The 25,038-nt window shown below is 38.1% G+C and overlaps 1 protein-coding gene and 1 pseudogene across 8 annotated transcripts; both read right to left on the bottom strand.

Annotated features, from left to right (window-relative positions):
• Positions 1-276: 276 nt before the first annotated feature.
• Positions 277-1,756, bottom strand: LOC110294189 (vacuolar fusion protein CCZ1 homolog pseudogene; annotated as a pseudogene).
• A 6,480-nt stretch (positions 1,757-8,236) lies between these two features.
• Positions 8,237-21,614, bottom strand: LOC110294190 (formyl peptide receptor-related sequence 3). 8 transcript variants are annotated; one of them, XR_015045880.1, is made up of 4 exons: positions 21,452-21,608; positions 17,905-17,979; positions 17,491-17,577; positions 15,299-16,901 (listed from the first exon to the last, which is right to left on the bottom strand). XR_015045880.1 is itself a non-coding variant. In XM_085832858.1 (3 exons), the coding sequence occupies exons 2-3, from the start codon at positions 10,880-10,882 to the stop codon at positions 9,851-9,853; spliced, it is 660 nt and encodes a 219-aa protein (XP_085688984.1). In that variant the 5' UTR covers positions 10,883-10,893; positions 21,452-21,502; the 3' UTR covers positions 8,238-9,850. The 8 variants fall into 8 exon arrangements, 2 of the variants coding, with proteins under 2 accessions (XP_085688983.1, XP_085688984.1); XM_085832858.1 differs by lacking the exons at positions 15,299-16,901; positions 17,491-17,577; positions 17,905-17,979 and adding exons at positions 8,238-10,383; positions 10,756-10,893 and having other exon boundaries at positions 21,452-21,502; XR_015045877.1 differs by lacking the exon at positions 17,905-17,979 and having other exon boundaries at positions 21,452-21,489.
• Positions 21,615-25,038: the final 3,424 nt, after the last annotated feature.

Raw genomic sequence — 25,038 nt, 5'->3', positions numbered from 1 at the left:
CCTTTAGAGATTTTAATATTCTTTCTTTAAAAAAAAAAAAAAACTTTAACAATTTATTAGTCTTATTTCCCAGTAAAATATCCACACAATGTCAGCAGAATGGAATGGTATTCAGCTGACTACATTTAATTAATTTCACATAAATATTTAACATCTATAAACCTCAGTGAATCATCAGACCAAGTAGAAATGTGGATTTCCAAACAGGTATTGCTTTACTATGCCCCTAGCCCAGTCACTATCATGACCAGTAAGTTGTAATGGTAAACAAAAAGTTTGTTGAGGTTTTTAAAGATGTTCTGCTGAGCCAGTGGAGTCAATCCAAGAAGATGTTATTGAACTGCGTGGCACACAGTTTCTTCACCTCTTCATTGACCTCGATCAGGTTCGCATTCTTCTGATTGAGAATCACGAACAGCTCCCGCTGGTCAGACTTCTTCCCAACAACCCAGTAGTTGCTCATGACTTTCACAATGATTTCTTCATCTTCATCTTCTCTGGTAAAGTCACCGTTAATGTCCCCTAATATCTTCATTAGATCTGGGTGGACGGATGTGAGTGACACACTGGGCGTTTTCCTCATGTGAATTGTACTTTTCTTTGCTAAATTCATGTGGATGAAGTAGATGAACTTAAACTGGGGCTCCTTTTCAGACCCAGAGATCCTATTGTTGATATTAAACTGCTCACAGATGTCAGATGCCAGCACTGTAAGCTGGGGCCCAACGATGCTGTCCAGTCTTCGGCAGAAATACAGTGTGAGTGGCGTGGAGGCGTCAATCATGAAGCACACGGCTGCACTCATGGCCTTATAAATAATTAAATGGAGCTCTTCATACGTGTCATCTGTATTTACAAAAATTTTGGGGAATCTGCATTTTGCTTCTGGATCATTAAGGTTCACGGGTCCAGTAAGAAATCTTCCATAGTGTTGGAGATTCCCAGGCATTTCTGCCCTTACTGGGGAGTCCCTTCCTGCCAACTCAGGTTCGATGTGCCTGGGGAACAGTGAGGTGGTGAGGTATTTGTACAAAATTCTCATGTCATCTTGTTCTAGTCCACTCCAGATAAGTTGGTCATTGTAGAGGAATGTTGTGTATTTGACTACACTTAGGCTTTCTTCCATTCGGTTAATAAAGGACTGGATTTTCAAGTAAGTCATTTTATCCAATGGGAAGAAGCTGATTCCACCAAAAATATCAAGTAGGTTACATGACTGCAAATGTAGTGTCTGCAAATACCGATGGAAGAATTTCTCTAATCTTGCCTTTAGGAGCTTGATGCCTCCATCTTCCATGGCTTTCAGAAACATCCCATTGAAAAGCTTGTACAGACTGTAGCACTGCTGCAGCACTGAGCTGTACACCTTGTCTGACAGCTCCTCCTCTTGGTACTCCACTACCGCCTTGCCATCTTTACTTTGCTTTTCGATGATAGGATTCCGAACAACCATAACCATCCAGAAATTTTCTTCTGGTTCATTGCAGAACTGTCTGTTCTTCTGTGTGTGTAAAGATTTTGCAGGTTTCGATGGGCTAAAAGTCCTTGTAAACTGTACAATTGCTTCACATAATCCAACATTTCTAATTTTTTCATTCTTTTCTACTTCATTTGGATGGTAAAACAGAATTTTATTTTCTTCCTCTCCCTCGCGCGGCCCGAAACGGGGGTTGTAGATGAAGAAGTTCAGCAGCGCCAGCGGGAACTGCTTCTCCTGGGCGGCCCAAGCCCCCGGCCTGGCAGCCGCTGCTGCCATCCCGGCCAGGCCCCCACCCCCCACCCCACCCCCGCTTCGGGAGGCTCCCCTCCGTCCGCTCCGAGTTAATATTCTTTCTTTGTTCTGTATATTTATTGCTTTGATTATTGTGTGGTGGGAAGAATTTCTTTTATGGTAGAATCTATTTGGCATACTATAGGCTTCTTGTACATTAATAGTCATCTCTTCCTTTGGGTTATGGAAGATTTTTCCTATGATTTTGTTATGGATATTTCTGGTTCTTTGAATGGGTGATCATTACCCTTTTCTGATCCTATTTTTCATAGGTTTGGTGTTTTCATTGTGTCCCAAATGTCCTAGATACTTTGATTTCGGAACCTTTCACACTTTGCATTTTCTTTAACTGATGTGTAAATATCTTCTATTGTATCTTTTTCCCCCCATTTTTATTGGTTATTGTGTTTATTTACATTTCAAATGTTATCCCTCTTCGCAGCTTCCCCTCCCCAACTCCCTACCCCCTACCTCTATGAGAGTGCTCCCCTACCTGTCCACCTACTCCTGCCTAAGCACCTTAGCATTCCCCTACCTGTTGTGGAAAATATTAAATAATGAACCTGCAGGTTTCCTACACTACTGCTAGCAACCAGCAGACCAAGTGAGTCCAGCCAGGTGATCTCAACTCCACAGTATCTGTCGGCTAAAGCTCCTGAGTACCTTGGCGAATTGCTGCCACATCAGCCCCATGCAATGACCATTCACCCCACAGTCAGCCACCACAACACCCATTTACCCGGTAGAAACAAAAGTCTAGAAGCTTATAATTAACCAATCAAATTTACCTATCAATAAATTCTTAATTTATAAGATGCCAGTACAATAATTTCAGAACCAATTGATGATAAAACCTTTATCCCAGTTATTCTAACTTTATGATATCATAACTACATGTGTCTGGTTAAAGCCATGCTGGTTCACATCTGCCTCCATCTTGGCCTTCCTCCTTCTCCCCCAAGATGCTCTCTGCCTCCCTAACTCTTAGCCCTGCCTCCCTTTCCCTGTCCAATCACAGGTCTCCTGCTGCCCTAATATTTTAGTGTGATTGAATAGTAAAAATTCTGTCAGAAGCCTCCACAGGACAAAAGGGCTTCCCTCCCAGTGATGCACATTAAGGTAATCCTCTGCTACATATCCAGCTAAGGCCATGGGTCCCCCTATGTGTACTCTTTGGTTGATGGTTTAGTCCCTGGGAATTTTGGGAGTCTGGTTGGTTGATATTGTTGTTCTTCCTATGGTGTCACAAAACCATTCAGACCCTTCAGTCCTTGCCCTAACTTCTCCATTGGGGTCCTCGTGCTCAGTCCATTGTTAGGTAGTCCATCTTTAGGTACATATGCTGGGTGCATCATCATACATGTATTGGTTAGACTCTGACAGAGCCTTTCAGGGGACAGCTATACCAGACTCCTGTCAGTATACACATCTTACCATCAGCAATAGTGTCTGAGTTTGGTGTCTGCAGATGAAATGTATCCCTAGGTGGGATAGTCTCTGGATGACCTTTCTTTCCCTCAGTTTCTGTTCCACTCTTTGTTCCTGCATTTCCTTTTGATAGGAGGAATTCTGGATAAATATTTTTGAGGTGGGTGTGTGACCCCATCCCTCAACCAGGGGCTTTGCCTGTCCCCTGGCTATGGTCTCTATAGGTTCTATCTCCACTTTGTTCGGTATTTTGGCTACTGTCCCCTTTGTTGGGTCCTGAAAACCTCTTGGATCCCTGGCATCTGGAACTGTCTAGTGGCTACACCCAGCACCTTACCCACTGATACACACCTCCTTTCAAATGCCTGACTCTGTACTTCTCCTCCATCTCCTCCCTATCTGAACTGGCCCTCCTTTTTCTCTCCTCCTCTTCTCCCCCTCCCCCTCTCTCTCTCTACTTATGTGGTATCTTTTATGCATGTGATTTTCTCTTGAATTTCTTGTATTCTGTTGGCGATTATTGCATCTCCAGTGTCTGTTCTCTTTCTCATGTTTTCCATCTTCAGAGTTGCACCCATTTGTAATTTATTTGTTGTTTCTATCTCCATCTTTAGGTCTTTGACCATTTTGTTATATTCCTTCACCTGTTTAATTGTATTTTCCTATATTTCTTTAAGAGATGTATTTGTTTCCTTTTTAAGGTCTTCTATTTGCTTGTGTTTTCCTGTCTTTCTTTAAGGGAGTTATTTATTTGTGTCCTACATAAAGATCTCTGTCATCTCCATGAGATGGGATTTTAGGTCAGAATATTGCTCTTCAGTTGTGTTATGGTATCCAGACCTTGCTGTGGTAGGAGAACTGGGTTCTGATGGTGCCAAATAACATTGGGTTCTGTTGCTTATCTTCTTTTGCTGGCCATTTGACATCTGCTTACCTCTTGTGTTAACTGGACTGTGTGTCTCCGATTGGACCAGGCCTTCTTGGAGTCAGGTAGAACTCTGTGACTACAGTAAGAACAGGCTTCCTGGAGGCAAACATTGCTGTCTCTGGCTTGGTCATGTATCCCATGTTTAAGCAGGCCCGTCAGGTCCCTTGTTAGAGGAGTTCTTCTGTAACCATGGTTAGGGAAGATGTACGGGCTAGTTTTGTGTCAACTTGACACAGCTGGAGTTATTACAGAGAAAGGATCTTCAGTTGAGGAAATGCCTCCATGAGATCCAACTGTAAGGCATTTTCTCAATTAGTGATCAAGGGGGAAAGGCCCCTTGTGGGTGGGACAATCTCTGGATTGGAAGTCTTGGCTGTATAGGAGAGCAGGCTGAGCAAGCCAGGGGAAGCAAGCCAGTAAAGAACATCCCTCCATGGCCTCTGCATCAGCTCCTGCTTCCTGACCTGCTTGAGTTCCAGTCCTGACTTCCTTCAGTGATGAACAGCAGTATGGAAGTGTAAGCTGAATAAACCCTTTCCTCTCCAACTTTCTTCTTGGTCATGATGTTTGTGCAGGAATAGAAACCCCAAGACAGAAGACCTCCTGGAAAACAGACAGGCTTGGGGGGGTTGGGGGGCATCTGACATGCTCTCTCCCATGTGTGCATGTGAAGGTACAGAAAAAAAGGGCAATGGGACTCAGGCAGAGTGGAATAGATTCCAAGTCTGTTTCTATCTGTGAATATTGGGGCAGTAGTGTTACCTGTGTCACTAGTTAGAGTTAGCCTCCTAGGAGACCTGGAGGCTGTGTGGTTCAGGGAATTTTGATTTTCTTAAAAAAGATTTTTCCCATAAAATCTGCCCCAACTATGTTTTCCTCTTTATTTATTCCTCCAAATTCTTCCATTCCCATTTCTCATCTAGATGCACCTCTTTCTTTCTGGTAATATAAAACCTATAGGATTCTGAGATAATAATGGAATAACAAAAAACAATATGATTGAAAAATCCTAACATATTAGAAAAGGCCAAACAAACTGCAGAGAAACGAGAAAATTACTGAAATTGTTTACAAATGACTTAAACAAAGATTAAAAGTATAAAAATATAATACAAAATGGAAAAACTCTGACATGTCATTATGAGACAAGAAACCTTGCAAAATGAGCTTCAGAACATTTTCCACTGGTCATCTACTACTGATAATATGTCCTATAATTAAAAATAGTGATTTTTCCATAGAAAAATTGAATTTTCAGTTGCAGGTTGTTATCAACTGCAGATGGCTTTTAGGTAAGGAATCATTACACCAGTCTACTTCTCTTTTCCAGTCTTGGGCCTCATCTGGTGCAGACCTGTTTACTACTTAAGCCTTGAATTCACATGGACTTTGATCATGTTGATTTAGTAGGCTATATATCTTTGTATCCTCCAACTCCTCAGTTCTTTCATCTTCTTTCTTCTTCATATGGTTTCATGAATGCTAGTGGGAGGAATTTGATGGATATGTCTTACCTAGACTTCAGAGTTAGAACAGCTCCTTTTGCAAATGATCTGACAGTGGTTATCTACATTTGTTTCCATCAGTTGCAGGAGGAAACTAAGAATATTCCACATCCACTATCAAGGAAGTTTCTCTGCAACAGCGATAAAGACATAACCTAACAAAATGCAGAATTGTAGAGCTCCTTTCCATTTCCTGACTCTCCTTTTAGTCATTCTCCACTCAAAACTCTCCAAACAATCATACACATAGCTCTTCAAATCTATCTCTCCCATTGTACTCTTCTAGGTACTTAATAAACACAGCTTCCTGAACTTCTGGGAGTACACATCTCTACTTCCAATCTTCTCAAATCCATTTTCCTCAAATTCACACCTTATGTTTACTTGAGAATCTAAAGCTATCACATTGGCACAAATTAAGACATATCAAACTTTAACTATGTTCTGCAACATGCTCACTATTCTAGATGACGTTAATCACTGTTTGTAAGTATTTTCAGCCCATGTGCAAGGTTTTTACAACCTTTGTTGCTCTCAGATACTCATAACATCTCTTCCTACCTTCTCAACTCTCTTCAGTTTTGACTTAAATATAATGTGAGGAGGGAAATAATTAGCCCAGCTTTTTTTTTTAATGGACTCTGTATTTTCAGGAAATCCTAAAAATCCAGTTCTCTTCTGACCAGAATATAGTGCAAATTCTTTTGGCCATTCTCTGATGGAGTTTCCAAATAGACCTGCATTCTGCCTGTGAGAAAACCAATAGCTTCTCAGACATGGGTGGGAGACCAAAACAACTTCTTTCCAGTCTATGCAATTATGAAATTCAAATCCTGTATCCCAAATCCTTTATTTCAAGCCTAACCAGGTATACATTGAAAGATCTCTCCTACCTCTAGTTAGGACAATATGGCACTTGTCACAGTTGCTTTCTACTTCTGACATCATTAAACACTTTTTGGCACAGAAAATGTAAACTTCAGAATCTTTATTAGGCCTAGGTATCCAATTTGTAAACCCTAGCCTTCATCTTCCAAGAACAACTACTCTTATAATCCCTCAAAATACTGCATGGCTCAGGCAGGGAGTCTCCAGAATCCTTAAAAGTCACAGTATCACAGTGAGATTCTCACTTCTGATTAAAGCAGCTTGAAGAGAAATAGGATTATTTTAGTTACAATTTCTAATACTGTAAAGAGACAACACATTTATGGCAATTCTCTTAAAAGAAAACATTTAACATTTGGCTTGTTTACATTTTCAGAATATTACTCCATTGACATCATGAAAGCAATCATAGTGGTGCACAGGAAATTCTGGAGCAGTAGATAAAAGCATATATCCTAATAAGTAGGCAGGAAAAGACAATTAGGCCTGGTATGAGCATTCCAAAATCTCAAATGCTACCTTTGTGACATACTTCCTCCAGCAAGGTCACAACAATTTCAGAAAGGATTAATCTCCTAATCCTTCTAATCCTTTGAGACAGTTCCATCCTCTGGTGACTGAACAGTCAGATGCCTCCACCTATGAGATTAATTCTTATTTAAAATACCACATTTTTCTGATCACTAGCTATAGCATAAGGCAAAATGCGTTAAGTCCAAATTTTAAAATCCTTAAACTTTTTGTCTTTACATTTTTTTTCAAATCCCAAGTCTCTAATGAGTGTCAAGGCAATCTCTTAACTATAAAACTACTCATAAAATCAAAGCAAGATGTAAATTTCATACTTCCAACATACACTAGAACCAAAAAGGTTCATGATGTTCACTGAAAAGAAAAGCTTCCATAAATAAACTATATATATATATATATATATATATATATATATATATACACACACACACACACATATATATATATATATATATATGGATAAATTTAGGGACTAAAGTTTTGTGGGTGGGATATTTTCTCTATTGCTTCACTAGTAGTCCTACCTGGTTATAGGGGGTTGTCTCTACAGAATCCATTTCCCCAATACTGTGAGTCTCACTTAGGGTCATTGAGATTTATTCCTTAGAGTCTACCCTATTCCAGGACTCTGGCAAGCCCTTGAGATGCCCTCAACTCACTCCCTAGCTTTAGATTTAAATTCATTCTCATGGTCATCTAATCATATTCCCCCCGTCTTCTGTATAACTGATCTTGCATCCCACCTCTAGTTTCTCCCCACACCCTCTCCCACACAGTTTCATCCCCCAATCTACTGCTTATGGCTATTTTATTCCCCATTTGAAGTAAGATTTAAGCATCCTCATAGGACCCTTCCTTCTTCTTTAGTTCTTTGGGTCTGTGGAGAGCAGATTATGTACCCTGTATTTTGTGGCTAATATCCACTTATCAATATATATATACATATATATGTATGTATATATATATATATATATATATATATATATATATATATATATATATATTATTGGGAGGTGGGGGTGTTTGAGTTATACCACTCTGGACAACCTTCTCAAGTTTCATCCATTTGACTACAAAATTTCATGATGTCTTTGATTTTAATAGGTGAACAGTATTCCATTGTATAGGTAATGTACCACATTTCTTTTAAACATTCTTCAGTTGAGGAACATCTAGGTTTGTTTCCAGTTTCTGGCTATTATGAATAAGGATGCTATGAGTATAGATGAGCAAGTGTCTCTGTGGTATAGTGAACCATTTGTTTCTGTATATACTCAGTAATAATATACCTGAGTCTAATATTTCATTCTGCACTAAGAAATTTTTGTTTAGTTACTCATAGCTGAAGGAGTAGAAATATCCAGAAATATACTGTTAAGGAATTTCAACTGGATTACAAGTTATATTTGAAGAGGGTTGTATATGCTTCTCCATTTCTTTAACTACCTCACCAGTTTTCTGCATACATTCCTAGTATATCCTCTCTCTAAGTGATTTTTCTTTCTTAATATCCTCATCTCATAAGCCATAAATTGGATTTTTCCCATCCCAGAGTTTCAAACTTTTCCACATTCTTCCAATAGAACATTACAAATGCATAAAACTCTATTTGAAACAGGAAGCAATGGCACAGCAAGGACACAATCTCAAAATGAATTTATATACTTGAAAGTCCTTTCCTGCTACTATAATGTAAAATGCCCTGATAAATGTAACAAAATTTAAAGGGGTGCTTTTTAAAATATTGTTTCTACTTTATTGTCTATAATCGAGGGACATACAAACAAGAGATAATTGAAATAACTTGTTATGTTACCTACACATTCCAGACCATGATGCATTGTACAAAATAAAGTGTTTTAGGGCTCAGATCAGATGGTGAAATCTTATATAATACATGCTGGGTCTCCATGCTAACAATGGTAGGTTTTGATGTCAAACACAATACAGAAGTTTTCCCAACTTCAATTGATATAATCATCATAGACTTGCACAGAAGCATCCATGAGCAAGAAGAATTAGAAAGTAACCCTTTGAGATGTTTCTCTCAGATTAGTTGACTGATTATGCCTAGTTGACAATCAATATTACACAATTTCTAATTTGTCTTGAAACATCCCTGGTTCTATCAAACTTTGTTGATGTTAATGTTTAATGATTTAAGCATTTATAATGTACTTTCATATCTCTTACACAGTTACAAATATGTATACACACAAAATATAAAATTTTCTAAATCCATACAACATCTAGGGAATCAAACAAAGTTATAATTTATTTCCTTTTGACAATGGTTTTATTCACATTATGTTTATCAACAATTTTACTTATTTTCTAGTAATGATGCATTTTTTTCTTCCTCATGGCAAAACTTTTTGATGATCTCTAGTGGCTCATTTTGACTTGAATTCTCAAAATCTCTAAATAAACTGACCTTTATATGATACTTCTTTCTGGACATCACTACCAGGATGGTAATTATGGTCATCAAATATTCACTTTACAATAAAAAAGTAATATATGAAATTAATATATGCAATGTTGTATAATTCTTTCAGGAATGCATAATTTTGTTACTTTTTTATTATTTTTCACCATAGTGCTATCCCATTATAGGCTCAGTTGAAAAGTTCTTGAAAAGACAATGACACTAGCTTTTATTTCTATTTCTTTCTACAAATAGAAGGCCAAAATGATGTTCTAGTTGATATTCAAAAATATCATGCATGGTAGCATGAGAGAGAAAGTGAAAATAAGGTAGCACAGAAAACATTCCACTGGCCTTACAGCTACCATTTCCTATTGTTCAGAGTCAGCAGGACATGAAGAAAAGTTACTGCTTTTGCCACTGCTTAGGACTGAGTCTTCTCGCAGCGCCCTCTCCAGACTCGCAGACAGGGAATATATCAGTTTCTCTCTAAATTCTTGACCAAGAAAGACATAGAGTATTGGGTTGAGACAGCTGTTGAAGGAAGCCAGTGTGCTTGCTGGGTTCAACAAAATGTGAATGCTGCTTGGTATCTCCTTATTCCAGATATTACCTAAAAGAATAATCAGTTGAAAAGGGAACCAACACATAAAGAAGGAAATTGCTACAGCAGTGAGAACACGTAAAGGACGGCTGGAGTTCAGAAAGCCTTTTCTGCAAATCTTGGCAGCCATGAGTCCATAGCAGACGGCAATGAAGGACATGGGTAGGCTGAAGCCAATAATAAAACTGATGATTCCTGTTACTGTGCTCACAGTAATTGACACCTTTAATTGCTCCTCAGGGTTTGCAGCCACAGATTCAAAGTTACATGCACAGTGCACTTCGCCTCTTGCATCTTTCACTGTAGTCAAGAAGAGAAAATGTGGCAAGGTAAGCAGCAGAGAAAGAATCCAAGCTCCAATAACCACTTTCCTGGCTAGACTCACAGTTCGGTGATTCTGAGCCCATACTGGGTGCAGGACACAAGTACAACGATCCATGGCAATGAGAGTGATTAGGAAAACACTTACAAAAAGGTTTATGTGTACAATGCTGAGAATAAATTTGCAAAGGAACCAACCAAAAAGCCATTTTCCTTTCATGACCATTGAGATGATGTGTAGTGGTAAAGTAACCATGAAAGAGAAGTCACCCAAAGCCAGGTTCAGATAACAGATGGTGGTCACAGTGTGTGCCATCCGGAACCCAGCCACCCAAATCACAAGCCCATTACCTAGCACACCAAGGACAAAGGTTATGGAGAGGACTATCACTGAGAGGATCCATAGAACTCTGGAGGTGGTAGAATCATAAAACACCACTTCTGATCCATTCAGTGGGATGGAGGAGTTGGCTTCCATTTCCTCAGCACCTTAAACATTTCAACAATGACTGTTACATAGTTGTGGCTCTAATATACAGCACTCTTACTCAGATTCCACATCACACTCGGTAACACAGTATCTATTTTAAGTGTAATGGATGAAAACAACTTCTCTGATAAATCTTCTTTATTGAAACTATTCTTAAATACACTCTCAGAGAGAATTATTACTTCTCAGACTGATTATGAAAAGGATCATATGACTCTATGTTACACCACTGGTATTGAACAGGAAATACAATGTTGGCAGGTCTGAGCTTATCAGGGGTAACATAGAAGTGACTGATGAGATTTTCCCTTGATTAAGGTTTTCCACATGTTCTTTGTCCTTAAAGAATAAATCTCAACTATGTGACAGTTTAAGTTACTTATTTACATACAAAGAGTAAGGATTGTGGAGATATTGATGTTTGTTTACCCAAGATTATAGATGATGTCTTTTTCATTCCAGCTGTGATATTCTCACCACTGTTGTGGCATTATTCTATAACTGTCTTTTCCTCAACTGAATATCCTTCTAGGTACATACTGTTATAAAAAGACACTGCTCATGAAGATTATAACATCCTAGTAATTTTGACCTAACCAATGACTTTTGTTACTTTCTATATTAAAAATTTCAAATGGAATTTTTTTAAAATTATGATGTGCATGCTAAATTTAGAGGGGTAAGTTTTATGTTATCTTTGTCCAATTCATAATATAGCATATGTTCTTTCTTTGTGTGTCTCTGTCTGAGTGTCTGTGTGTCTGTGTGTCTGTTGAGTGTAAGTTCATATTTGTGTATATTCGACTAAATGGCAGACCTCAGCTGGCATTCCTCAGGTGCAAATTACTTTGGATTTCAGAACATGCTTCTCTCATAGACCTCGAACTTACTGAGTAGTCCACCTGACCAGCCAGTGCAAACCAGGTATTCCTCTCTATCTGCTTCCATAAAAAGGTGCCTACAAGCAATGTCCCATCTTCATTTTCTATGTCTTTATTTTTGTAAGGAAATAATTTTACCAAGTGTGCTATGCCCAGAGTCACAGACCTCCTTTGCATGGTATATCTTTTTATTATTTTCCTGTGAGTTCAACAGGGTATGAAGAAAATTAATATTACAATGAAACCAGGACTCAGACCTTACATTAGTGTTTCTCTGTAGAAATAAGAACATTTCTTAAGAGTTTTGATACTGATATGGAAGAAGACAACCATGCTTGAAGAAGTCTTAATGACAAAGGTAAATTCAAGACACAACTACCAAGACAAAGTGGCACATAATCTCATATCCAAATTATTTTCTAGTTCATGTCAAGTTTCAATTTAATTCTTCCAATGACATGCAAAAACATTTACCAAGATATTCACTTCCTTTCTGATATAAAGTATCTACATAGTCTCTCAGATCCAACCTAGTTTTAAGATCATATTTCTATTAATGTAATTCATTTCTTTGAATCAAAAGTTAAAACAAACTGTAAAGAGTCACTGCCACTGTTCAATAATGTGTACCTTCTTATGGTTTTGGAAAGGAAGGAAATCAATAATAGGTGAACACCATGCTTGCCTTAAAGCTAGCGTCTTCTACTGTTCTGACTATTTGGTATAGTAATTGCAAGCATGCTTGCAAATTTATAGTTATGTGAGAGAAATTGTGAGAAACAATTAGTTTTTTTAGAGGTATGGGGCCTCTCCTTAATCTGCAAACAATTTGTAAGTACTATATATTATGTTTATTTTTGTGTTAGTCAATCTAAAAGATTTTATTATGTACCATTTTGTAAGAATAAATTCACATTTTGAACAATTGTGAAAGTTATAGAAAGTTGTTTGAATAATGTATATTTAGTTTCAAATCAACTTGTTTTGATCTCTGAATCCTTTGTCTACTCTAACAAATATTAAGAATCTTGCCTAAAGCCAGCTACCGTGGTGGTGGTGGTGGTACATGCCTTTAATCCCAGCACTCAGAAGGCAGTGGCAGGTGGATTTCTGAGTTTGAGGACAGCCTGGTCTACAAAGTGAGTTCCAGGACAGCCAGGGCTATACAGAGAAACCCTGTCTCAAAAACAAAAAACAAACAAACAAAAAAACCACAACAAACAAACAAACAAAGCAAAACAAAAACAAAACAAAACAAAGCCAAAACAAAACAAGGAGCTGAAGGGCTCTGCAACCCTATAGGTAGAACAACAATATGAATTAACCAGTACCCCCAGAACTCATATTTCTACCTGCATATGTAGCAGAAGATAGACTAGTCTGCCATCACTTGGAAGAGAGGCCCCTTGTTCTTGCAAACTTTATATGTATGCCCCAGTACAGGGAAATGCCAGGGCCAAGAAGAGGGAGTGGGTGGGTAGGGGAGCAGGGTGGGGGGAGGGTATAGGGAACTTTCGGGATAGCATATGAAATGTATATAAAGAATATATCTAATAAAAATCAACTGGGAAGTGTGAAAAAAAGAATCTTGCCTAAAGTGCACCAACTCTAGCACTAATGTAAATAATCCTGTGTGTTTAGGAAGCCAGCGTTTTGTCAAGGGTAAATGTCCTTTCCACCTATTATCAATATAAATCCAGATCAATCTAAAAGGTAGAGTCCTTTCTGGTTCATAACATTTTACTAAAGCCACCTATATATATTACTCAATACTTGATGAAAGACATATGTAAGGATGTCATCAGGTATCTTCAGTGTTTGAATTTCTACACTTTTAAGAAACAAAAGTTCATTTTATATTTAATGGAGTGCTTTACATCATACAAGTGGAAGGCTTTCTGGTACTGATGCATATATTTCAATCAGTGCATTTCTGTATACCAACTCCCATGTTAAGAAATGCTGAAATTTCATTAATGAAACCTATTTAATGATAGCAACTTCAACTATGCACGTTTTAGATTTGTTTGTTTTCTTTTAATTTTTTTATTAGATATTGTCTTTATTTACTTTTCAAATGTTATCCCCTTTCCTAGTTTCCTCTCCAAAAACCTCCTATTTCCCCCTCCCCCCTACCCACTCCTGCTTCCTGGCCCAGGCATTCCCCTATACTGGGGCATAGAAGCTTCACAGGACCAAGGGCCTCTCCTCCCAATGATGACCACCTAGGCCATCCTCTGTTACATATGCAGCTAGAGCCACGAATTCCACCATGTGTTTTCTTTGATTGGTGGTTTAGCCCCAGGGAGCTCTGGGGGTACTGGTTAGTTCATAATGTTGTTCTTCCTATAGGGCTGCAAACCCCTTCAGCTCCATGGGTACTTTCTCTAGCTCCTTCATTGGGGACCCTGAGATCTGTCCAATGGATGACTGTGAGCATCGTTCTCTGTATTTATCAGGCACTGGAAGAGCATTTTCATTCATGAAGGTTCCTAAATTTAAACATTATCCCCCAGAATGTACAGGGAAAATCATGGGTCTTATAAAGCAAACAATACACAGGTCTCCAAAGTCCATATATACAAAATAGTTGTCAGAAAAATCTATTATATCACTAATAAGTAGGAGTTATTCACATCCCTGAAAAATTTACTGCATGCTTTGCATCAGTATTTCTGTCTCTCATATTCAAGCAAACAAATGAAACAGAACAAAAATGTTTAGCAAATATGAATCCAATGTCATAAATGAACTTATAGATACTCTGTAATCATTGATCAATCCATAAGATTTTACGGTCTGACAGTCAAGAATTCATTTTATATATTATTTTCCTACCTGAAGGAAACCAATAAAAGTAAGTTCTTATTCATTAAGGGATGTATAATTCAGTTGCTGTGCTCTTAAATAAAGCATTTACTATTTCACTATTATAGAAAATGCTCATTCTCATTTAAATGGCTTAACCAGTCATTAACTGTTGAACAATGTTGCCCAAGTCCTTACAGAGAGCCATCATTGTTCAGAAAAATTTTTGAGATAGTTTAATTTACTGAGTTGAATAACAATTTACTTAAAGGGCTGAAGACTTGGCTTTAACATTAAGTAGTCTAGTTTTGTTTTTTCTCTGCTGAACAATGGGCAACCGAGAGCAGAAGCCCACAAGAAGACTTCCCTTCTTTTCCTCGTTATACAAATTGTGATGTATTCAAACCCTTCTCTAGACATTTTGACAAGTTCTGATATAATGGTTACAGTACAATTTAGAAAAAATAATAAAAACTTCTTGTGGTTCTGTCAGGTGTGTGGTGGGCTATGGTGGACACACAGATATTGTCATCTTCAGAAAATGCAATCAGACTTTGAATCACTTCACAAGCTCTTAGAAATTGCTCTCTATGACTTCCCTTGGCATTTGTGTTTTCTTGCCTGGATAACTCACTATATAAAATGATGCTTTTGTTATTTAATTTTTATTTATTTTTTTATGAGAATACTTCACTGATATATATGTATATGTGTATATGTATGTATATATATATATATATATATATATATATATATATTCCTCCCACTTAAAAGCAAGTAAAATGATAGTGCCAGGACCAGCCCCAGCATGGAGTTTCTTCTTTCTTGTCCATTCTTCTTGAGGCAGCAGAGGAGGAAGAGTGTAAGATTTTGTCTTAAGAGACTTGGGGGTAAGATTCTGTCTTACGAGAAATTGAGGGTTGCTGTATAATAAAAAGTTTACTTATCTAAGTCTAAGTTACTATGCTATTGTAGGTGACCTGCCTTCCATGATCCTCTGGGGCCAGAGACTGAACTTAGCACCTCATACTAAAACAGCAGGAGATCAAGTTAAGGATTTATTGCTAGAGCCTTTTCCCTAATGTCCAGATGCCTCTTGCTTGTCAGGCTAGGGGAATATTTGGAGCAATAAACTTCTATTGAACCAGAAGAGAAAAACATTCACAGAAGGTAAAACTTTTACATAAGTGAATATGCTTAATCTCATTTAAATTCATATACAGATTCATACATGCTCATTTATTCATTTATACATTTCCATCCAAATCCAGCTGCACCCAGGTTGCATGCATTCTCACAATAACACACTTATACACACATCCATACTTTTATGTACATATAGAGCAAAAAACCAAGCACTGATGCAGAAAGAAATCACTCATCTGGATGAAAAATTAGCTCCAATCTTTATTACATAGAGAAAGAAAAGGCTTCACTCTTTCAATGCTAAATGAATTAAACCCATGTTTGTAAGTAAAAAGCTTGTTTCCTTTAATAAGACTAAGCCTGCCTTGTCCTTACCATGGGACCTTGCATAGAAGACACTTGTACAAACTATTATAACAATAAAATTAAAATTAATAAAATTAAGGGCCTGACATCATGAGTGTTTAAAACCAGTGAAACTGATGGCTCTCTTTGAGCTTCATGCTGCTTTGTCTAAAGAATTTCAGGCCAACCAGCATTACATGCTGAAATCTGTCTCAAAACAAACATATACATAAATCCATAAATAAATAAATAAATAAATAAATAAGCTTATATAATGCCATAAATGAAATAAATAATATCATAGGAATATATGCCAGAACATCTATAATTAGTGATTCTATAATAATATATAAAAATTATTTTAACATAAATGTAACATTTTTTCTAAATGATAAATTACTACTTAAAAACCATATATAATAAATAGTAATTTATCATTTAGAAAAAATGTTTAATTTATGTTAAAATAATGACATAGAGTGAAAGATGTTAATCTGTTCTTCTCCCTTCTTTATAAACTTATGTTCCTCTTCTGGTGCAACTCTATTTCAGTTATGTAATCTTCACAGTTTATGTCATATTCACATAAAACACATATCTAATCACAGACATTGAATTTTTGAAAGTAAAAATTTAGCTCTTGTTTACAACTCATAGGCAAGAGAGTATGCTGCAAACATACATTAAGAAAATACAATATTCTAAACATGGTGGCACAGCTTTAATCTAAGCACTTGTGTAGAAGAGCCAGGTTGTTCTTTGTGAGTTTAAGGTCAGTCTGATCTTCATGGAGAGTTCCAGACCAAAGTCACATGATTAAACATCTTCTATAAAAGAAACCAAGAGAGATAAAAGGAGATAGGGATGATAAGACAGAGGAGGAGGAGGGAAGGACAAATTAATAGGCAGAAGCTACATGCCTCGGTGATTAAGAGATTTCTGCTGGGTTAGTCCCAGGAAGCTCTTGGGGTACTGGTTAGTTCATAATGTTGTTCCTCCTATAGGACTGCTAACCCCTTCAGCTCCTTGGGTACTTTCTCTAGCTCCTTCATTGGGGACCCTCTGCTCTGTCCAATGGATGACTGTGAGAATCCACTTCTGTATTTGCCAGGCACTGGGAGAGCATCTCAGGAGACAGCTATATCAGGTTCCTGTCAGCAAATATGTAGCAGAGGATGGCCTAGTCTGTCATTAATGGGAGGAGAGGCCTTTGGTCTTGTGAAGGTTCTATGCTCCAATATAGGGGAATGCCAGGGCCAGGAAGCAAGAGTGGGTGGGTTGGGGAGAAGGGGGGTAGTGGGGAAGGGATAGGAGATTTTCAGAGAGGAAACTAGGAAAGGGAATAACATTGGAAGTGTAAGAAAAGAAAAAAGCTAATGAAATAAAAAGAGAGAGATGTCTGCTTTTATATGGCACCTTGATTTTGTTCTTAGCATCCATATCATCAGGCAGTTCCCCATCTCCTAAAGTTGTGTTCCATGGGTGTCTGAGAGTCCCTGGCTTCTGCAGATATGTGCACATAAACTCAGGCAAACATAAAAAACATATATGAGACAGTAATAAATACATGTAAAAGTTAAGAAAAGAACAGATGTGACTATTTGAGACATATAGCATGGAATGTAAAGCAAGTTAAAGGATATGAAATTCAGTATACCTGTCTATATTTAAATAGGGAATTTGACATCTATACCTCTACATGTACTTTCTAATAATTATCTTCAGGAAATTACTACATATTTCAGCAGACAAGAATCTGCCTATATGGGAAGCAATGAATGAAAAGACACAAAACAAAAAGCCATGTTATCTGTTTCAAATAAGAAATACCTGGAGAGTAATAGTGGTTGTAGGGAGTTGATGATTCAGTTGTGTTTATATGTAGGCTTGCAATTGTATAGATTCCTTATAACAGAGGAAGACGATTTCAGGATGAATGGAGGGGGCTCATATTTTAATTAGTATTTCTTCTGTAACTGTGAGTTAATAGAATTCTGGAGAGAATTTTATCTGAATATGTTTTTTAAAATACCTATATGTAAATGACATAGTGATCTAGTTGGACATAATATGAGACAATTTTGTAGAAAAACAAATTGTAAAAATCATAAATACACACACACACTTTATGGAATTTATGATCCTATTTATGGCTAGGGGTATAGATCATTAATTGTGCAAATTCTTGCATAGTGTTCTGATTTTAAACTTGGTGCCAGTTAATTGTTGTCAATTTGACTATGGTCATCTGGAAAGAAATAACTGTAATTAAGCAGATAGTTTTATTAAATTGTCTAGAGAAGACTGATGCATTTTCTTTATGGATTTTTAAGCCCAGTGCTGATAATATCACCTCATGGCAGGGTTGTATAACCAAACAGGCTGATGATACTATGAAGTGCAGTCAAGTAATAAGTATACCTAGCAGTGTGCATTTCAAGTGCACTGTCTCTGCTGATTACACAAACACTCCTATTCTAGAGAGCATTTTCCTTTTTTTACAAGAAAAACTCTGTATTACTTCTAACCACATATCATTGCTACATTCCTTCTATTGTGTATAAACAATCTTAAAACCTGGAGCCCTTCTGATTCAGGTCATTAGAAAACTCATGAATGTAATATCACCATTACCAAAATATAAGAGAGCTTTTCTAAATATTTGATAAAACTAGTTGAACTAGGATGGTACCAACAGATATAATGGTGTTAATGGTAATAGACCATGAGGCCTATATTAATAAGGCACCATGAGATCTAGAAAAAAAAAAAAACTTCCCAAGAATAGAGTGCTTCCAAATGTTTATCCAGTACCAAGTAGGTCAATCCTAAAATTGAGTATGCAAGGGATATTATTTAGACTGAAAAGATGGCATTCTGGAATAAATCTGCCTCTGTGCCCCATTTCAATCACCCCAACTTTTTAAAATCTATTTTTCTCTGTGTTTTTGTCTCTATTACATACACATGTACACATAAAAATAGATAGATAGATAGATAGATAGATAGATAGATAGATAGATAGATGATAGATAGATAGATAGATAGATAGATAGATAGATAGATAGATAGAGAAATAAATAAATAAATTTAATACACCTAATAAGCAGTAAATATTCAGTTTCTGATTTGTGCATTCAAATGTATCTAAGTCACATGAAAGGAAAACCTATCTTGTATAAGAAAGGGGTCTTATGATTTTTGTATGATATTCGCATATCAGGAATTGTACCTTGAATCAGTTTCAGTTACCTTATCTAAGTACTAGTATAAATATCTTATAAACAACAGAAAATTCCTCAGTGCTGAAAGTTGGTGCAGGGGTCGAAAATAGCTTTGAGTATTGGGAAAGAGGGGTGGATGAATGATGAAAGATCATCTCTCTTGAGGACTCTTCAGGATTGTCACTCTCAGATACTTATTGCTTCCTCTCATGATTGAAACTAGAATAAAACACCTCTCTGAGGTCCAATTTAAGGACATTAACTCTATCTAGGAGGCATCACTCAAGAAACCCATTACTGTGTTTCCAATAAAGAAAAAGCAGTGACAAAAGCAGGAATTTAAACTAGAATTGCTCCTGTGTTGAGTTGTATAAGTACAAAAATTCAAGTACCTTCTAGAGAACCAAGTTTACTAATGATTTCAATTCTCATTCTAATATGACAATTAATAGCAATGTCACATGGAAAGATAAACTGAGTCACTCACAGTAATACAACTATGTGTTGATTGACAGTGGTATTTAACTTAGCATTCCTTGTGCAAATATATGTTACACACACACACATACACACACACACACACACACACTCATACACACACTCACATACACATACATATATGACAGGATTCTTCAACCCATTTTGTCAGCTGGATTTGATATTTCTCAGCTAGTTTCCATAGTTTTAGAATTGTATTTTTGGTGTGTAGACATACATATGTATACATTAACACACACATACACACACACACAGACACAGAGAGAGAGAGAGAGAGAGAGAGAGAGAGAGAGAGAGAGAGAGAGAGAGAGAGAGAGAGAGAGAGAAACATAAAGTAGCCCACGATGTGCCTTGTGTCTGAGTGAGGCAAAGAGAGCAAGTGTATTTAATGGCAGTAAGAAATTTGACAGTATTTGTGGCTATGTTCATAATCTTAACTGTGAAAACTGAGTGTGTGTGTGTGTGTGTGTGTGTGTGTGTGTGTGTGTGTGTGTTTGTATGAATATTTCCAAGATGATGACAGTATGCACATTACATTTATACAAGTAGTGGCTGGTTACTTATACTTCAATAAAGCCACTAATTGAATATGCAAAACAAATTAGGAATGGCAAGTTTTACATTACGGGGGATACTTGGCTCTATCAACTAGCACACTAGGGCTGATATGTCCATAGCAACAGGTTACTGTGGTTTGACAGGTTATGTGGTTTCTTGTGCTTACACTTCCTGGAATAAGCTATCCTTCCGTTATTGTGTACAAGAGTATAGTTTATATTTCTCCTGGTTTTTGTTTGCCTGTGTCTCACAAAGTAATGACTATGTAGGTCTCTAAGACAGAATTTTCAAAATAACAGCAAACAGAAAAGGACATTAGGGGATATGTAGTTTCATGGAAGCTGCAGTGGACTTCCTGGGTCTAGAGTCATGCAGGAGAGACACATAATTTTCTAGATACCAGCTGTGTTATTTGCAATGTTACTATTTAAATGCTATAGTTAGATGAATTTGTAGCTTTTGTTTAATTTGTTTAGTATACATGGTATCTGACCTATTGAGAGATCCTAGGCCCTTAATTCATACTGAGTCAAGAATTACCAGTCTTTCCCTGACTTCAGAAGCTGGGGTTTTTATTCAGTATCAGGTATAAATTGTGTATTTCAGTACTGAAATGATTGGGTTAAATTATGTTACTCCATGTTTACTGACAACAGCTAAATGCAAATAAATGCAAGATCTCTGTGACTATGTGTTTTTCTATATGTGACTGAGTGTGTGTGTGTGTGTTTACATGTCTGCAGATGACAGTACAGATCAAGTACCATCATATTGCAGTCTGTAGAAATACCCAAGACCCTAATTTGAGAGTCTGTTCTGTAAACACTGATCAACTCCTATATTAAGTGTAAAGTTCAGCTAGGTCAAAGCTGAAACACTTTGACCCAGCATAATCCTCAAGCCAGATATCCTGATATCCTCAGACCTTCTTGCATGCTGTATTTCACGTTCTTGCAAATATCTATCACTCAGAAGCAATGTTTACCAGAGGGCATCCTCTCCTGAAGTGTGTGAGAAAACTCCTACCCTTTACAACTCCTCTCATGCCCTCCTCTTGTAATCATCCAACTTACAATCAATCAAAAGAAATCACTCACCAGGCTGAGCTCTGAGGCTGGAACAGGGTCAGGACTATGGCGTAAGTATACTTAGTCTATTTGCAGCCAGTGTATTTATAAATCCTGAAGCTCCCTAATTTCACCTCTGGACCTGAGGTGCAATTACTTTGTCATCAGCAGAGTAGTGACATCTTCCTCAAAGGGACCATGGTGCCCTGTCGCACCAGAGAACAAGTATAAATTCAGTTCCAGGACAAGTCTGGAGATCCTGGGGACTATTAAGAGCTGAGTCAATTAACATCCGTGAAAACTTCCCTAAGTCTATGGCAATGAGCTGCCTTTCAAATACAGAAAATATTTAGCAAGTGAATTAGCTATGCTATTAGCCTGATTCCCTCAGCATGTATTAATGTTTCAAACTGAGTATAAGAAAGCTATCCTGAGAATATGTGTGTAAATACTAGTCAGGATTAGACATACACTTAAGTCATATTTTTTTTTTATTTTATAATCTTATTAGATATTTTCTTTATATACATTTCAAATGCTATCCCGAAAGTTCCCTATACCCTCCTGCCACCCTGATCCCCTACCCACCCACTCCCACTTCTTGACCCTGGCATTCCCCTGTACTGGGACATACATATAAAGTTTACAATACCAAGGGGCCTCTCTTCCCAAGCTTTCAGAAAGCTTATTATACTAACCTACTCAAATTTGTACTTTTGGTAAAATTCTTGTGCTTTCCTTGGTGTAGTTATCCAACACATGTTTTCCTTCTACTATTCTCTGAACAGATAGATTAGAAGAAAGATATCATTGGTCCCTTCTAGTCGGCACCAGCACCAGGTCACCTTGGGCTCGAAGTCGGCAGACACCCCGAAGGTCCTGAGAGGACTCTCCACGCAATCTTAGGACCACTGGCAAGTGAAACACAACTTCTGTTCCATTCCAATTGCACGGGACCAGCATTAGGGAAGCAGAAAACCCACCCAGACCAGGGTCACAAGTCCCTTCCGGTTGGTACCAGCACTGGGTCACCTGGGCGAGGAGTTGGAGGATACCCCCCAAGATGCCTAGAGAACAGCTTCTGAGGCAGACCCCGTTTCGGGCTCCAGACATCCAGGCACCTTCCCTGCCAGAGGACAGTTGTTCTCCCTGCCCAGGAGGGTTTTCCTGGAGCACCTAGGGAAGACTTCTTGGTTCCCAGATCCCTCTGAGAATAGTCTGCACGGGTGAGAGTGTGGACTATAGAAGCTAACAGCTTCTGGGACAGGTCTTGTATCAGACCTTCATCTTCTGCCAGGAGGCAGGTCCAAACACCAGATATCTGTGCACATTCCCAGCAAGAGGAGAGCTTGCCTGCAGAGAGTGCTCAGACCACTGAAACTCAGGAGAGAGCTAGTCTCCCATGTCTGCTGATAGAGGCTAACAGAATCATGAAAGGAACAAGCTCTAACCAGAGAGAACTATAACAACTGACACCAGAGATTACCAGATGGCGAAAGGCAAACGTAAGAATCTTACTGACAGAAACCAAGACCACTCATCATCATCAGAACACAGAACTCCCACCTCACACAGTCCTGGGTACCCCAACACACTCAAAAACCTAGACCTGGATTTAAAGGCATATCTCATGATGATGGTAGAGGACATCAAGAAGGACTTCAATAACTCACTTAAAGAAATACAGGAGAACACTGCTAAAGAGTTACAAGTCCTTAAAGAAAAACACAAAAACACAACCAAACAGTTAGAAGTCCTTAAAGAAAAACAGGAAAACACATCCAAACAGGTGATGGAAATGAACAAAACCATACTAGACCTAAAAAGGAAAGTAGACACAATATAGAAAAGCCAAAGTGAGGCAACACTGGAGATAGAAACCCTAGGAAAGAAATCTGGAACCATAGATGCGAGCATCAGGAACAGAATACAAGAGATGGAAGAGAGAATCTCAGGTGCAGAAGATTCCATAGAGAACATGGGCATAACAATCAAAGAAAATGCAAAATGTAAAAAGATCCTAACTCAAAACATCCAGGAAATCCAGGACACAATGAGAAGACCAAACCTATGGATAATAGGAGTAGATGAGAATGAAGACCTATGGTCACTTGATCTTTGACAAGGGAGATAAAACCACATAGTGGAAAAAAGACAGTCGGCCATCAGTGGAAACAGAGGCCCATTGGTCATGCAAACTTTATATGCCTCAGTACAGGGGAATGCCAGGGCCAAGAAGTGTGAGTAGGTGGGTATGGGAGTCGGGGGGGAGGGTATGGGAGACTTTGGGCATAGAACTGGAATTGTAAATGAAGAAAATACCTAATTTTAAAAAATGAAGAAAGAAAGATATTGTTTCAATTTGGTTTTGTCACAAAACCTCTTAATTTTCTATCTATAGTGATTGTGGGTTTTGCTGGTTATACTAGCCTGTACTGTCACACATTTTCTCTTGGAGTCTATATTATATTTGTTCAAGATATTCTGGAGTTTAGCTTCTCTCTTAAGAAATCTGGTGCAATTCTGATAGTTCTGCCTTTACGTATTACTTGGCTCTTTTTTCATTACAGCTTTGATGCTTAAATCCCACTTAGACAGGAGAACAAAATAATCACAGGAAGCAGAGGGAGGGAAGGAACTGAGTATGAGAGGGGAGGGGGAGAGGAAATGGAGAGCTGGGTCACGTATAGAGATAAACAGGAGAGAAGCCCAGAGGGACAGGAGAATGATGCAAATATGAAGCAGCAAGGAGTGGAGGGAGAGGGAAAATCTCTAGAAAGTCTCGAAGACCTGGGATTTGAGAAGCTCTCGGTAATCAGTGGGCCTGGCTTTAACTGAAATGCCCATCAGTGGAAAGATGCAGCCTGAAGTGAGGGGGTCATCAACCTACTTTCAAATTTGTTGACCCATTATTTTTCCTATAAAAAGAAATGCAGGGACAAAAATGTAGCAGAGACTGAAGGAAAGGTTATTCAGTGACTGGCCCAAGTTGTGATCCATCCTGTGAGTGGGCATCAAACCCTGAAACTTTAATTATGCCATGTTGCACATGCAGAGAGAAGACTAACATGGCTGTCTTCTGAGAGACTCAACCAGCAGATACAGAAACAGATAACCATTGTACTGATGTCAGGGATCATTATGGAGGAGTTAAGGAAAACGTTTAAGGAGCTGAGGTCATGGCAATGTCATAGTAAGATCAACAGTAGCAATTAACTAGAACCTCTGAGAGCTCCTCGAGACTAAGCCACCAACCCAAAAGCATACATGGGCTCATTTGTGGCACCTACCTCATATTTAGCAGAGGACAGACTAGTCTGGCCTCAGTGGGAGAGAATATACCTTATCTGTTAGAGACTTGATGCCTCAGGGAATGGAGTGTGTGGGATGAAATGGGGGTAGATGAGTGAGGCATTGGGTGGCTAGGGGTGGGTTCAATGGAGTGTGGGTGGGGAATGGGGGTGAGGGATTGTGGGTTTTGGGAGCTCTCTCCCAGAGGCAGTGCAGTGTGGGGATGGGGTGAAGAACCCTTGGAGAGGGGACCAGCATTTAGAATGTAAATAAATAAAACAATTTTCAAAAAGAGTGTCTAAATCTAAAGGAGTAGAGAAAGCAAA

This window comes from Mus caroli, unplaced genomic scaffold, assembly GCF_978045245.1.
Source record: "Mus caroli unplaced genomic scaffold, Mus_caroli_1 scaffold_18, whole genome shotgun sequence".
Lineage (NCBI taxonomy): Eukaryota > Metazoa > Chordata > Mammalia > Rodentia > Muridae > Mus > Mus caroli.
Note: the sequence above shows the minus strand (reverse complement) of the source record. Positions and strands in the feature narration are given on the sequence as shown.